Source organism: Chaetodon auriga, chromosome 23, assembly GCF_051107435.1.
Source record: "Chaetodon auriga isolate fChaAug3 chromosome 23, fChaAug3.hap1, whole genome shotgun sequence".
NCBI lineage: Eukaryota > Metazoa > Chordata > Actinopteri > Chaetodontiformes > Chaetodontidae > Chaetodon > Chaetodon auriga.
The window spans coordinates 10,029,853-10,043,600 of NC_135096.1; the positions used below are offsets into that span (position 1 = coordinate 10,029,853).

At 46.4% G+C, this 13,748-nt stretch overlaps 1 protein-coding gene across 1 annotated transcript; it reads left to right on the top strand.

The window, feature by feature from the left end:
* The first annotated feature begins 747 nt into the window (after nt 1–747).
* On the top strand, nt 748–13,345 carry rnd3a (Rho family GTPase 3a). Its single transcript, XM_076723634.1, has 5 exons — nt 748–1,168; nt 1,534–1,621; nt 9,260–9,369; nt 10,874–11,008; nt 11,223–13,345. Exons 1-5 carry the CDS (start codon nt 1,019–1,021, stop codon nt 11,469–11,471), a joined length of 732 nt encoding a protein of 243 aa, XP_076579749.1. The 5' UTR covers nt 748–1,018; the 3' UTR covers nt 11,472–13,345.
* The last annotated feature ends 403 nt before the right edge of the window (nt 13,346–13,748 follow it).

The following is a 13,748-nucleotide window of genomic DNA, read 5'->3' on the forward strand; positions in this document are numbered from 1 at the left end:
CAGAGGATATGACTTTTGTAATCAACAAACCTCGGTAAACAAGCTTAAAATGAGTAATTAAAAACTATATTCAATACCCAGTTTTATCTTTGTGATAATTCTTTTCATGTACTCTAAACTATGTTTACTTTTTTTGTTCAATATACATCTAGAAGACGTCCCAATTAAAAACATTGAGACTTTTGAATATGAATGTTTAAGCATGTTAAGTACAATTATACACAGACTAACTCATACTAACTTTGGACAAACGTGTACAAAGTAAACTAAAGCAGGTAACTACATATTTTATAATTGTAACTACAGTTAGCAGTTAGCTTTTGCTCTAAGCTAACAAGCTAATAGCATGATGAGTTCACTTCCTGTCCTTCTGTGGTATAATTGTTTGTTTGTTTTTCCAGAGGTTGTGGTATTTGTATATTTTATTTGTTTTTACGCATCAACAAACATCAGATTGGGAAAATAAAACAGTTTGACAAGATCCCGCCTGCGGTATTTAACCATTAACCAAGTACATTTGAGTTTTCCACGTTTTTGAAATTATTAGAAAAAAGTTAGACATTTGACAAATGGCTGCAATCACTCTAATAGTATTTTGTGTTCATATCCCTTTTTCTTTTAATCCTGTGTTTTGCTCTCACTACATCCTCTTCGAAATTTACTTTTCTGTTCCGTAAACTGTAAAGTTAATTATCTTTCACATATTGGATGTACAAAGTTGTGGTCAGTCGTAGACCAAGCGGGGGCGCCATCATGGCGGACGGGTCCAGCAGGCCGCTGTGTGGAGGCTCGCGAGAGGGACGAACCTCGTCCAGACCGCTGCCATTGGCTCCTGCGACGTTATAAATACAAGCAAATGGCATTTACCGGCTCAGAGCAGGCGGAGACACAGAGGGAGGCAGGCAGGCAGGCAAGTCTGGAGGCGCCGTGACCGCATCAGTCGCCACATCTCGACGCTTTTCGCACGTACAGGACTGGACTCGTGTGTTTTTTTTACATTTCATCCCGACTGAAATCAATGAAGGAGAGACGCTCGTGTCAGAAATTATCTCTGAAATCCGGCATGGATCCCAGTCAGAGTGTGAAGTGTAAGATAGTGGTGGTGGGAGACAGCCAGTGCGGGAAGACTGCCCTGCTTCACGTGTTCGCCAAGGACTGCTTCCCTGAGGTGAGACCCTGCAAACCTGCGCACTGACGAACAGGATGCTAATTAACCTGATTTTACTAATCCACGGTGCCATGATAACCTAACATGTCGTGCTTTAATGGAGATGGATGTGACAGATAGGCTGGTGCTTCAGTAATGATGAAGTACATGCTCTGTGTAATCCCTGTATGATGCATGTGTATTAGTATGTGTAGCAGCTGTAATGAGGTCTAATAGTGCTGCAGGATTGAGTTTTGGTACTAGTTTTTGTCAAGGTAATTCTAGCTGCAGTTGTATTAGCCCACACTCAAGCTTATTTTGGTCATTTTATCAGTGTGCACACTCACTGTCCTGTCTAATGTGGCCTCTGTCCATGTCTCCTGCAGAGCTACGTCCCCACGGTGTTTGAAAACTACACAGCCAGTTTTGAAATCGACACGCAGAGGATTGAGCTCAGTTTGTGGGACACCTCAGGTAATGACGCCCTCCGTCACCTCTCTTGTCTGCTTCATGCTGGTTGTCACTGCAAATGGGTTCTGGTGAAATGTCCGTACATGTCCAAGCATGCAGGTTCACACACAAACCCTCTGTAACCCCTCTGGACATGCAGACTGATCAGATAGAGGTGCAGTTTTAATCAAGTTTGGCCGCATCCTCATTAATAAACATCAGTAGCTGAGGTATTTCCCTCAAAATGTCAGAATCGTGAGATTTAAAAGGCTCTGGCTTGCATTTTTGAATAATGAAATTAATCTCTGACCCATTTTAATCAATAAAGCTGGGCTAATCCTTTCTCATAGTCTGGAGTTCCTGCTCCCACAAGCCAGACACGTTTCCCCTCAGATTGGGAAAGCGGCTCACCTTTTACCTACATAGAAATGGTTAGTGTGACAGCTAAGTGTTCAAACAGAAATGCTGGGTTTGATTTCTGAATTCCTCCCAGCTGAGCAAAGAGAAAGCAGAACCAGGAGAGGAAAGATAATGACAAGGCTGAGTGGAGCGCACATTCATCCATCTGGAGAACACACTGTGGAAATCTCCCTGTTTTTTGGGAAAGTTCAGTTGTGCAACACGTGCTCGGACTGTCCAACTTTTATCGTTCGCTCGTTGGACTTTGTGTTCAGGGTCCAAGCCAGCTGCTGCGTCCTCTGTGTGTGTGTGTGTGTGTGTGTGCTTGAATGTGTGTAAACAAACCCACTTTCCCATCCATCAATGTCCGAGCGGTGAATAGCACAGCAGTCAGGCGTGAGTGAGGCGTATGTTGCGTGTGTGCGAGCATGTGGTGTGTATGTGTGTGTGTGTGTGTGTGTGTGTGGGTGTGATGGGCGGGGACAAGTCGACAGCCAGCTGTTGCGGGGCTCTGGCCTGGAATTCCTGAGTGATGTTTGAGTAACTTTTTCTAATGCAAAGGCCAGCGTGAGGCCGTTTGTCCTTCTCAAGAGAAACAAAGCAGCAGACTCGATTGACAAATTGAGATTTTTTCAGATTTGACGACAGCTGGATCTCACTGGAGGAGACGAGCAGCGGCTTAAAGTTCGATTTTTGCTGTTTTATTATAGCGTCAGCAGATATTCCTCAATTTCAGGCTCCGTAACACGACAAGCAAGCAAAACAAGGAGCTCACATTTCAGATTCCTCCACCCCGACAGTGTGTGTTTTCTGCAGAAGTGGAAAGACGAAGAAATGAAAACCAGCCAGAGTGAGAATTTTGTTTTATTGCGCTGTGTTGGCCGGACGCCTGGAGCCATTTTTCTTTTTTCTCTGCTTCATAAAACAGTGAGCGGGGGGGGGGGGGGGGGGGGGCGCGGTTCCTATTAGATCAGTGGGTCTGAGATGGAGCCAGACCCACTTCAAATCCTCACCCCCACCCAACACACACAAGCATGCACACACCCAGTGACTGATTGATACAGCTTTCGGCTTGACTGGTCCCTTTGTAGAGACACCCATCGGCCATGGCCAATCCAATCGATCTCTTATCTCCAGAGGTGTGCGTGGGGGGGCTGTGTGTGTGTGTGTGTGTGTGTGTGTGTGTGTGTGTGTGTGTGTGTGTGTGTGTGTGACCCCAGCATGCACTCGGACAAAGACCAGGAGGCAGAGCTGAAGACAAACACTCTGGACTGCTACCCTCCTCCCTCACAAACACACACCTACACACACTGTGGTTGTCTTTGTTCTGCAGTGATGAGTGGCCTAATGAGCTGCCTGGTGTGTGTGTGTGTGTGTGTGTGTGTGTTTAAAAGGGAGGGTGATGAGACTAATTCAGGTCATTAAGGTAAATGCCTGCCAGTCGTTTTGCCTTCCATTTGTCCCCCACCCTGCTTGTCTGTGCTAGCTCTGCTTTCCGGACTCAGGGTGGGGCCCGTCGGGGCCGAGGCGCAGCCTTTGATGCTTCGCACCTCTTTCACCAGCAGAGGAAGCGGTTTAGTCTGTCTCTCTGTCTGCCTGCTCGTTTTATTGAGCTGCAAAGGTGTTTGTTTGAGAGTCAAACTGGAGGAAAGGAAGAGCCGGTGGAGGTAAACAGAACAAGCCCCGTCTCTCAGCGCCTGGGGGCCTGAGGCCTCTTCCCATTTACTGAGTTTAAAGAGCTCAAATGCATCACAGCACCTGTAAGTAAGGTGATCTCAGGCAGGGCTGCAGCTAACAATGATTTGCATTATTGTCCTTGACAATTCTTAAAATGTCAGAAAAAGGCAAATAAATGCCCACCACACGTTCCCAGAGCCCATTCCGTATAAATGCTTGTCATATAAAACAGTGAACAGCAGAAGCTGAAACCAGCAAATGTTTGGCATTTTTACAGTTTAGTGATTCTTAAACCTGCATAAATAGATTTTTGTGTGTGTGCACGGGGGCAGCACAGCAGGCTGTAAACACAGCATTGACACACTTACAGCTAATGACTAATGTGTTAGCAAACAGTCCGGCAGATCCAGAGCTACAGGCGTGTTTAATTAGGTTCGTGTTTCTGGCCGCATGATAATTGTATGTTCAGTATTCCTATTAGCGCTGGTCTGTTGTCACTCCTGAGGGAAAACTGTGGCTATATGTTCAAAAGCGACCTCTCTCAAACAACACACAGTCATCTGACCCATTGTTTGTATTAAACACGCATTAAAGACGCCTTAAAATTGCTGTTCTTAATGCAACCCATGGTTTCTGTGCTAATCCCAGGCTCATGGAAGGCTGGTTTATACAGATTGTGCACCTTTGCACTGGTGAAATATTCACAATGTACTGCAGGAAACAACTTTTGCAACTTTCTTGTGAAACTTTCCAAAGCCAAGATAAATAAAAGCTTCAATGAGATCCTCAGAAAACTTGTTCATCAGAAAAACACTGGAACTCTGAGGCATTTTCACATGAAGGACCCCCAAAGAGAGACGCGACAGACCCCACGGATCTCATTTGATAATATTTATCCCGGGGAACCTTGTGGGAAAGTTCTTGTTGTTTTTTGTTTAGAGCTGAATTGAACAGCTGCCGACTAAAAGATGACCCACTTTGAAAAACTGGAAGAAAGTCAGAAGTTTTTAAAGGCAGATGCATAATGACAGAGTTTGGTTAGAGCAGCCCGGATCATCATTTCCTTGTGTCGTTTCTGCAGCATGTCGCATGTGCTGTTTCCCCTGCTCTGCTGGACCGCTCTGCTATGGGGCTTTTCCATGCACTCAGTAAACTCCTCTGCCGCTCACACACACACTGTGCCCCCTCCGTTCCCCTGTCGGCGGCCATTGTTGCATTGGATCACATTTCTGGGCTCAGCGAATTGGAGCCGCATGTCTGGCATTCCTCAGACTAAAGGTTTCTACTTCCTCCTCCACAAAGACCCCTATTGTACCCAGCAGGCCCAGATCCTTGGCGGAGTGAAAGAGAAGTGGCGTGGTTCACTAAGCCCTACCTCGTTTCCAAGGGGAAATTGAATCACGCTGGAATTTGCCGACTGGCGAGAGAGCCTTGAGCCAGCCGTGGTTATGCAGTGTATGAGCTAAAGGACAGTGGGATCCTGGGAGAGATTAAAAGACTTCCTGTCTTCTAGCGTTGTGGGAGGACTCTCTGTGTGATGTTACACCTGACATTAGACTCTGCGTCCGGACTTAACACTGAACACCTTGCATTCTTGGCTCCTTCCTTCCTTCCGTTCACCTGCTCAAATATGCTGCCTGTTGGAACGCCCATGTTGAACCTCATTGGTGTTTTTGCATCAGTTGCAGTGTGGAGTCTTGTGTGGCCTCGGGGGTCATTAAACGCACCTTCAGAGGTCGTGCACGTGGATATTTGTAGTGTGTTCTGGATGTTGGGAGGTTGTTTATTCAGTGTTTTATCATAATTTTAGCATGAAATACTGTATCATGAAGTGATGTTGCCACATACAGTGTCAGTGATAACATGTTGTATCATATCATGGCATCGTATAAAGGCGTATTGTAGCTTGTGCTGCCGTAACACAGCAGGTTAACATCTTATGGTGACGTATTGTATCATCACGTTGGATATTGTGTCATAACGCATCATCTTACATCGTAACGTGTTCGAAAATATAGCATTGCATCATATCAGCGCGATGCCTTTTTACATGGCAGGATGCAGCGTTAGTGAGCAACAGATATCTTGGTAACCACAGCAACCACAGCAGATATCGGTTCAGGTTACTTCAGATTAACTCGCTCTTTGTCTTCTGTGTGTGTGCTGAGGGTGTCTGGCTGGCTAGAGGTTATATATTTAAGCTTGGTGGTGTGGGATGGCTGGACGTGCCTGTCGCTGTTTGTTGTTTCCACAGGTGTTCCCGAAGGCTTAACGCCTCCCCACACACACACACACACACACACACACACACGCTCACCAGCCCTCGGCTCAGTTCTGCTGGGCTCCAGTATGCGAGCTATGCAGTAAATCAGCAGGCCTGCAGACCTGTTGCCATACCTCCAGACTGTCAGACGCAGCTGGCTTACCTCAGGACTGTGTGTGCTCGTGTGAGATAAAGTAAATTTCCATGTCAGTAAGCCATTTGTGCGAAGGCTTCCTACACAAAGTGGAATATCTCTAACATCAAACAGTATTTTCGAACCGTATTCCAGACAGGCAACATCAGGATCTTTTTTCGTGGAAGGCGGGGGAACATCTGGAAATTTAAATAAGGAGTCACATTATGTGAATAGGGCAGTATGTATTCTCCAGCTTGTTTCGGGTGTATTTATTGCATTAAGCGATGCTTTTCATTCCAGCTGGTGTGGAAACGAGCCTGAAAAAGCACACGAGCGAAGCAGGAAGGAAGGACATTCTTCCATCTTGGAAGAATTTCTACTTAGTCATGGAAAGCCGTCCGGTTTTTCATCAGGACCACAGTGGAAGCTCGCTATCCTCTCATGTCCTTGAACACAACAGTATTCATGTGCCATGAGCAAGACACAAGGGAGGACGCGTTGAAGGCGAGGGGGCTGGAGAGTGTGTGTCACTGTGTGTTTAAAGGACAGAGGGTGGACAGGGTGTGTGTCTTCCTTCCAGATTTAGAGATCCTGTGGGAGAACAATGACAGGAGCTAATTAGATGACAGTCACCAGGTCTTTGTGTGTGTGTGTGTGTGTGTGTGTATACACAATGCGTGTTCGCTGTGGGATTTCCTCTTATCTTTCCGTTTGGCAGCAAGATGACCTCAAAGCAGAGTTTAGTCTCAAATGCGGGCCTGATGCGGTTACGACTCCGCTATAAACGGCAGACAAGAGGGAAAACGTCTCCTGAAAACCATTAACAGACCCGCACACACACAGTTCAGCACGTCACACACACACATTTTGATCCCCTGTGAAAGTTACTGCTCTTCATTTTCCTGTTTGCGTTGTGCAGCTTGAAGTGGTTTGCTTGGATGCACTCGGAGGATTTGCAGCTATAAATACTTTAATCTCCAGGTGAATTCACAGGAATATGTGCAGACACTTTGAAAGCAAGACCTCACACACTGAACCCAGCAACTCAGATGTGTGCATTTCATCTCATCGGGTTGTTAAAAATCAATGCATTGTAAAATGTCAGCTTACCCTCTCAGCCGCTGGGTCTTATTTTTCCAGTGATCGGTTCCAGGCAGCGAGGGCTGGAAAAAACACACGTGAAATCTTGAAACAATGCAATGTGGTCGTGATTGATTGTGAGGCAGCCATGAAAAATGGGAAATGAATTCTTGTGGGAGGATCGTACATTCCTCCTGGCCTTGCACTTCCTGTGTTGCGTTGATCGTAGCTGCTCCAAGTCCTTTTTTGTCTCGGTGGTGTCACCCATCGTCCGGCTTTCGTCAGAGGGTAACTGGAAAAGCAGAAGGTTGCTGGGAAACGACAAGCCTGTTCCCATATGAAACACATTATGTTCAGCTCAAGACATCACAATAATTAATCCTGTGGAGTTCCTGGCGTCCGTGCTTCTCTGAATTTTGGTTTTTGAAAGGCATCAAGGCCCAAATAAGCTACATCCTGGATTGGCTGTGTGAGGCAACATTTGGGGAGGTGATCCTGTGGAGTTCAGGGTTTGAGACAGAGCACACCAAGTCATCACGGACACCCTGAAAGCATAAAATGTCCTGTCACTGCGCCTGATGGTCTCCCATAAAATCAAGGGCTGTAAAGCTGCGGCCTGTCAGCTTGTAAACGTGCATTGAACATCGTGCATAGCCAAGTGTGAGATGTTAGAAACGCCACTCGGTACAGTTTTGACATTTCCAAAGTTTGCTTTCTCAAAAGACGACCAAGAGTTGCGCCCTGTGATTTCAGCCATATGGGGAGGCGGAACTAACTTCATAAAAATAGGGATTTTCCCAAACGTTATAGATGTTTTTGCACAACGCCTAAGCAGAAATAAAACCATGCCGCTATGTTTTGGTGTCCCACACACATTGAGTCATGTCCGAAGAGAGAGAGGCGGCGGGATTGAGCAAGATCTCATGACTTCAGCAGACGCTCTGAAGTGCACACACACCGGCGAATGGAAAACACGAGTTCGCCAAAGACTTTGTGGTTGTATGTGAGGAGTCAAATAGTCAGTTGGAAAAAAGGGATCCAGTTATTTGAAGGCAAGGTATTGATTAAAGTAGCGGCACAACAACAAAGAGGCTGATATTAATCCTCATCACTCTGATGTGACGTTGTTGCATGTGCGCTTTCCACACTGTTGTTTATTGTCCCTGTCGGATGGAGCAGTGACCCTGAGAGAGGTTCTAATCAGCCCGTTTGCCCTCCTCCCAGGCTAGTCCTGGCACACACACACACACTCGATGCATGATTATGTATGGACATGGATCCGCTTCAGATTTCTTTGTGCAGCAGAGGTACATTTACTGCGCACACATCAGCCAGCGTCGTGCTTTGTTCCACGAGGCCCAGTCCTGGAAGGAAGCGTAGATTGTTCAAACGGTGTCGTCTCCCATCCAGACTGTTTAGATTAGGATCACTCGATTCCTCTGTGTGTGTGTGTGTGTGTGTGTGTGTGTGTGTGTGACAGTGCATTCCTGGCTTTTCTCCACAGCGGTGTTTGGAGAGGACCTCCCAGGGGAACCTTCAGTTACCAAAAACAAAATTCTCCAGATTTTTTGGCAGCCGCTCGTGTGTGGCCGCCTCTTGCTTGTCATGTGATCTTGACTCACCTTGACATGATGCCACCGCCCCTCCTCCTCCTCTCCGGAGACGTTTGAGTCTGGCGGAGAGATGGGCGTCGCCCTCACACATGGTTTCAATTTTGGGTGAGGGAGTCATTTCCTCGCTCTGAAGTTCTCCGTTTCCCGGCGAAGACTCCTTCGTCAAGCGATCTCGTCGTAGTCAGCACATATTTTCGACTGATGCTGCATTATTTGTTTTCCTCGCCTGGTTGCCATGGATTATGGCTGAGCTGCAATCATGTCATATGAGAATAACTGTCAGAAATGCTCCGGAGCTTAAAGAGCTGATTGGGCCGTGTTCATGCATTCTAGAAAGTATGTTTGAGGTTTTCTGTAGGTTTGGGTAGCTGCAGGCTTTACATTCACAAGGATGAAATGGAGAAAGTGTTGCACAAACCTGGCTGTATGTACATGTGCTGCAAAGACCAGCGGAGCTGAATCTTAACATTTCACTTTGTTTCCCTCCCTCTCAGGATCTCCATACTACGACAACGTAAGGCCCCTCTCCTATCCAGACTCCGACGCCGTCCTCATCTGTTTCGACATCAGCCGCCCCGAAACGCTCGACAGCGTACTGAAAAAGGTTTGTCGCTCTTTGCTGACACGTTTATCCAGGGGCCGATCATTAAGCCTTTGATAAGCTCAGCGGAAGTCTTCAGCCTTGAAAATCAGTTTGATCCGGGCCATGTTGCATTTAGCCGGATCAACAAGGTCTCAAGTCTACTGTCAAGAGGGTTTTTTGTGAGGCTTTGCTCACATCAGATCTCGTGATGTGAAGATGTGAAGCTGTAGTGTGACTGGAAGGTGGCTGGAAGAGGGAAGTAACACTGACTGACCTTTCAGCTCGTACTGAGGTGTAGCCACCAGTTACTCACATGGAGCTGGTGGTCTGGTGTAGTCTGATGACTGTGGTTATACGGGTTGACTCCCACATGTGCATTGAGCATAAAGCAGGACATGCAGTCATCTGACTGCTGGAATGGTAGTAAAATGCTAAAAATGTGAAACCATTGTTCTCTATAGTTAAAAAACACACCTGGCTTGTGCTCTTGTTTTGTAAGGAACTTCCTGTTTGGGTGGGCTTTATTTTAGCCGTCCATAAAAGTTATCATGACCAAGTTTCCTAAATTAGAAGTCTTCCCAGGTTGAAGTGTAGTTTATTTTCACACAGAAGAAACTGCAAAAGTCATGTGAGAGCGTTGACTCTGCTCAAAATCGAAATTTTGCAAGGTACAGCCATGTGTGGCAGCCGCATTGGAGGTCTCAATGTACACGATTTGCTGGAAAACAAAATCTGTTGAGCTCTGTTTAACTGGGAATGCGTAATTTCACCACATGTCCAACTGTGTTATTGTTTGATGACGTTGGTGTCAGCTGGCTCGCCATCGTATCTTCTTGTTCGTCTGGTTTGCATGCTGTAATTATCATTAGCAGTAATTAGAAACACGCTGACCATTTGCTCCGTTTTGTGGGCTGTCCGCTCACACGCTGCATTGTGAGAGCCAGGTGATCAAACTGTGTGTTTGCTTATGTTAGTCAAAGGTCATGTTTCACACAATGAGCGTCTCGCGTTGCTCGAGGCTTTTAGCCGACTGGTGTTTGTGCAGACAGAAGAGTGATGGACATGCTGTACAAAACAACTTCCTCTTTGGACGTCGATGAACTTGATCCCCTGACCAGCCGGCCAGCCAGCCCTGAGGCACATTAGCCTCAGATTAAAGCCCCTGGAGAAATGCCATTGATCACAGGGCATTTATTGTTGTCAGGGAGGAAACATGGGGATTATTTTTGGTTCCTTTTCAGGGTTCAAAGCGTGAGGGGGCTCCAGGAAGTGGCAGCTGTAACCTTTGTACTTAAAGGACGGGTGACGGGGAGGCTGGTACTCATGGGATCTTGTGTTTGGTCATTCTGGCTGAATTTTAACAAATATTTAAACCCTTTATTTGGTTAAATCAGCATTTTCAAACATGCTTTCGTTGCATTAGATATGTGGTTCTATGGGGAAATGGAGCTAAATATTAATCTTTTGCTCATGTAATACCTGTCTCTAGCAGCGGTGGTAGATACGTTTTTGTCTTTCTCCACAGTGGAAAGGGGAGATCCAGGAGTTTTGTCCCAACACTAAGATGCTGTTGGTTGGATGTAAGTCAGACCTGCGCACCGACCTGAGCACGCTGGTGGAGCTTTCCAACCACAGACAGACACCTGTCTCTTACGACCAGGTATGTTGAAAATGACGGATGTTAAGACACCTGAAATCTGAGTGAATCATGCAGTTAGTAAACCAGTTTTGTGGCTGAACTCATTCAAGAATCACTCATTGTACTCTACTTTAATCCAGGTTTAAGAGCGAAAATCCGAGTGCTTAAGTATACCTTAACCTCCTCCTAACCTGGGCTTTCCGCCGGTGACCATATCTGACCTCTTCCTCCCCAGGGTTCCAGCATGGCGAAGCAGATCTCGGCGCCCTACATCGAGTGCTCGGCTCAGCAGTCGGAGAACAGCGTCAGAGACATTTTTCACGTGGCCACGCTGGCTTGCATCAACAAAAACAACAAAAACGTCAAGCGCAGTAAGGCCGCTCGCGGCAACAAGAGGATTTCACACATGCCCGGCAGGCCCGACCTGGCGGCCGTAGCATCGGACCTCCGGAAGGACAAGGCCAAAAGTTGCTCGGTCATGTGACTGATCAGACTGAGGAGGATTAGACTGGGAAGGAGGACAGAGCACAGTGCAAGCAGGAAGCTACGGGGCAACGCTCTTTCCTGCATGCTAAAGACCCCTTGTTTGTCTGGAAAGGGGTTTCATAAGCTTCAGTTGATGTACATGTTACTGGAATACTCTGCACCAATGAAAACTCAATGCGTAGTAGCGTCCCAATCCATGTGGCCCCCCCCCCCCGCCCCCACCAGACGAGGAAGCTATCTGTCAGCGAGCTACCTGCTCGGGGAAGTGACCCGCTTCCTCTGGGACCACGAAGCGGATGCGGTCGAGGCTTTCCACGCCAACAGGAAATGAGCAGGAGGAGTGATGTCATTGGGAGATGCTCATTTGCAAAGGAAGGGTGTAAGAACATGTGATGTTTTGGACGAGAGCCAAAGCCGGCGACGGGGGTTTACTGCCTGGGAAGCGAACGAGGAGCTGCTGTTGCTGTTTGCGCTGGATCAAAGACGTTTTGCTCGGGGGGCTTGTACAACAGCTCGTCACTGTCGTCTGGAACTGACTCACTCTCACCCCTGCTCCTCTAACTGTTAGTCTGCGTGCAGAGGAGGTTAGAGGAGGAATTTCGTAGTCCTGCACAAAGGAAACCTGACGCTGTTCTTCCCCTGTCTCTGATATGTTGTTGATATAATGTGAAGTCATTGGTGTGTAATTGCATCACTTTTTCTTTTTTTTTTTTTTTATCTTAGCTTCTGAGTCCCGACCGTGATGCTCAGAGCTGAACGTATCCTCTGATCACGCTGAGCTGTTTCAGTTTGTAGCTGCACGTGTGTTGGAGTCAGTCAGCCATTCTGTGTCCATTTACTTCAGCTATAGATACAAAAACAACTCTCTGAAGACAGATTGTCCTCACAGTTGTCCACACTGTACCATACCGTAAGTAAAATGGCGCAAAGCCATTCACCAATCTGTGTTTTGAGATTAAAAAACTTCCATTGCACATTTTAAAACCCTTAATTGGCCCAAATGCTTTAATTGACCAACACTTAACCAGTTTGACTAATTGCGTAAAATGTGTCCGTCCTAACAGGCTGACAGCCGGTTTGAGCTATGAATCATCTTTCCTCTGCACTTCAGGGAGGGAGTGGAAATGAAAGCAACAATTAAAGCGAGTTCATTAGGCTCTGAGCACATCTCTGCTTTGCATTTCCCTGAAGTGCTCAGATCGCTGTTGGGTAAAATCCTCCTAAAGGCGCGGTCACACCACCGTTTAAAATGGCAGTAAAATGAATTCTTTCCAGTGGAAGAGCCTGAAGGAGTGGACTCTCTCTCGTGTGGAGTTAAAATTTGGTGAATTTGTGCCATCAATCAGTCGTTAACAGTCTTGACAGGGCTGATTTTTGAGGGAATGACCAGCCAGAAAGTCAGAAAGCTGTCATATCTTATCAGCTGTGTTGCACCATCCACATGTTGACTATTAACTCAAAAGAGCACTGGTTTGCAGACACTTAAGAGAAAGGAGTGTATGGTACAAATACGCCTTTTGAATAAACTGCATTCATGGAAATTAGACTTTCCTAAAGTCTTGACAAACAGTGTTTTTAAATTTCTTCCAACAACAGTGCAATTAAGGAGAAAAGCAAAGGTATTGATGCACTTTTAATGTAACTTTCAAACTTCCCTGTGACCTTGTCCAAATGCCAGCGCTGTCGCATGTGGCAGCTCAGGCCTGACTCTTCCCTTCACTTTCTAATTTGTCGTCTCTCCCCCGTGTACATTATCATGTTTTTCTTGAATGTTGATGTCACCTTCAAATGTCTTTGCCGATGTTGTTGCCGCAATATTTATTGAGTCCTATATTTTCCCTTTAGAATAAATGCAAATGGAATTGAAGAGAAGTGTGTTTTCTGGTCATTGGGAGGAAGCGTGATGTCAAATCTCACCCGGTTCATTCACAGGAAACACACCCGGTTTCCATTTGAGGCCAGGTGAGGCCATGCACATGTCTCACCAGGTTTCACTCTTTCCTCTGAGCTGAGGTAACAGCAGTCATTCCTGCACAATGTCAGACTACTATCAAGGATGTTCTGTCTTTTTCATCATTATATAGAAAGAAACAGCTTGAAATAGCCTTTCTTCCACATGTACGTCAATCACAGATGGTAATTGGACTGTGCGGTTGTTCAGTGATCAGCCAGAGAGCTCTTGTGTAAACTCAGGTATCAGATCGAGGTCAAACTGCTCTGAACCAAAATGTGTGACTCGAGCGCCTGAGATGTCAGCAGCTTCATTCCAGGGAAG

Coding starts and splice junctions, on each gene's coding strand:
- rnd3a (XM_076723634.1), top strand. CDS start 1,019: ATGAAGGAGAGACGCTCGTGTCAGAAATTATCTCTGAAATCCGGCATG. Junction 1,169..1,533: donor CCAAGGACTGCTTCCCTGAG/GTGAGACCCTGC, acceptor TGTCTCCTGCAG/AGCTACGTCCCCACGGTGTT. Junction 9,370..10,873: donor TCGACAGCGTACTGAAAAAG/GTTTGTCGCTCT, acceptor CTTTCTCCACAG/TGGAAAGGGGAGATCCAGGA.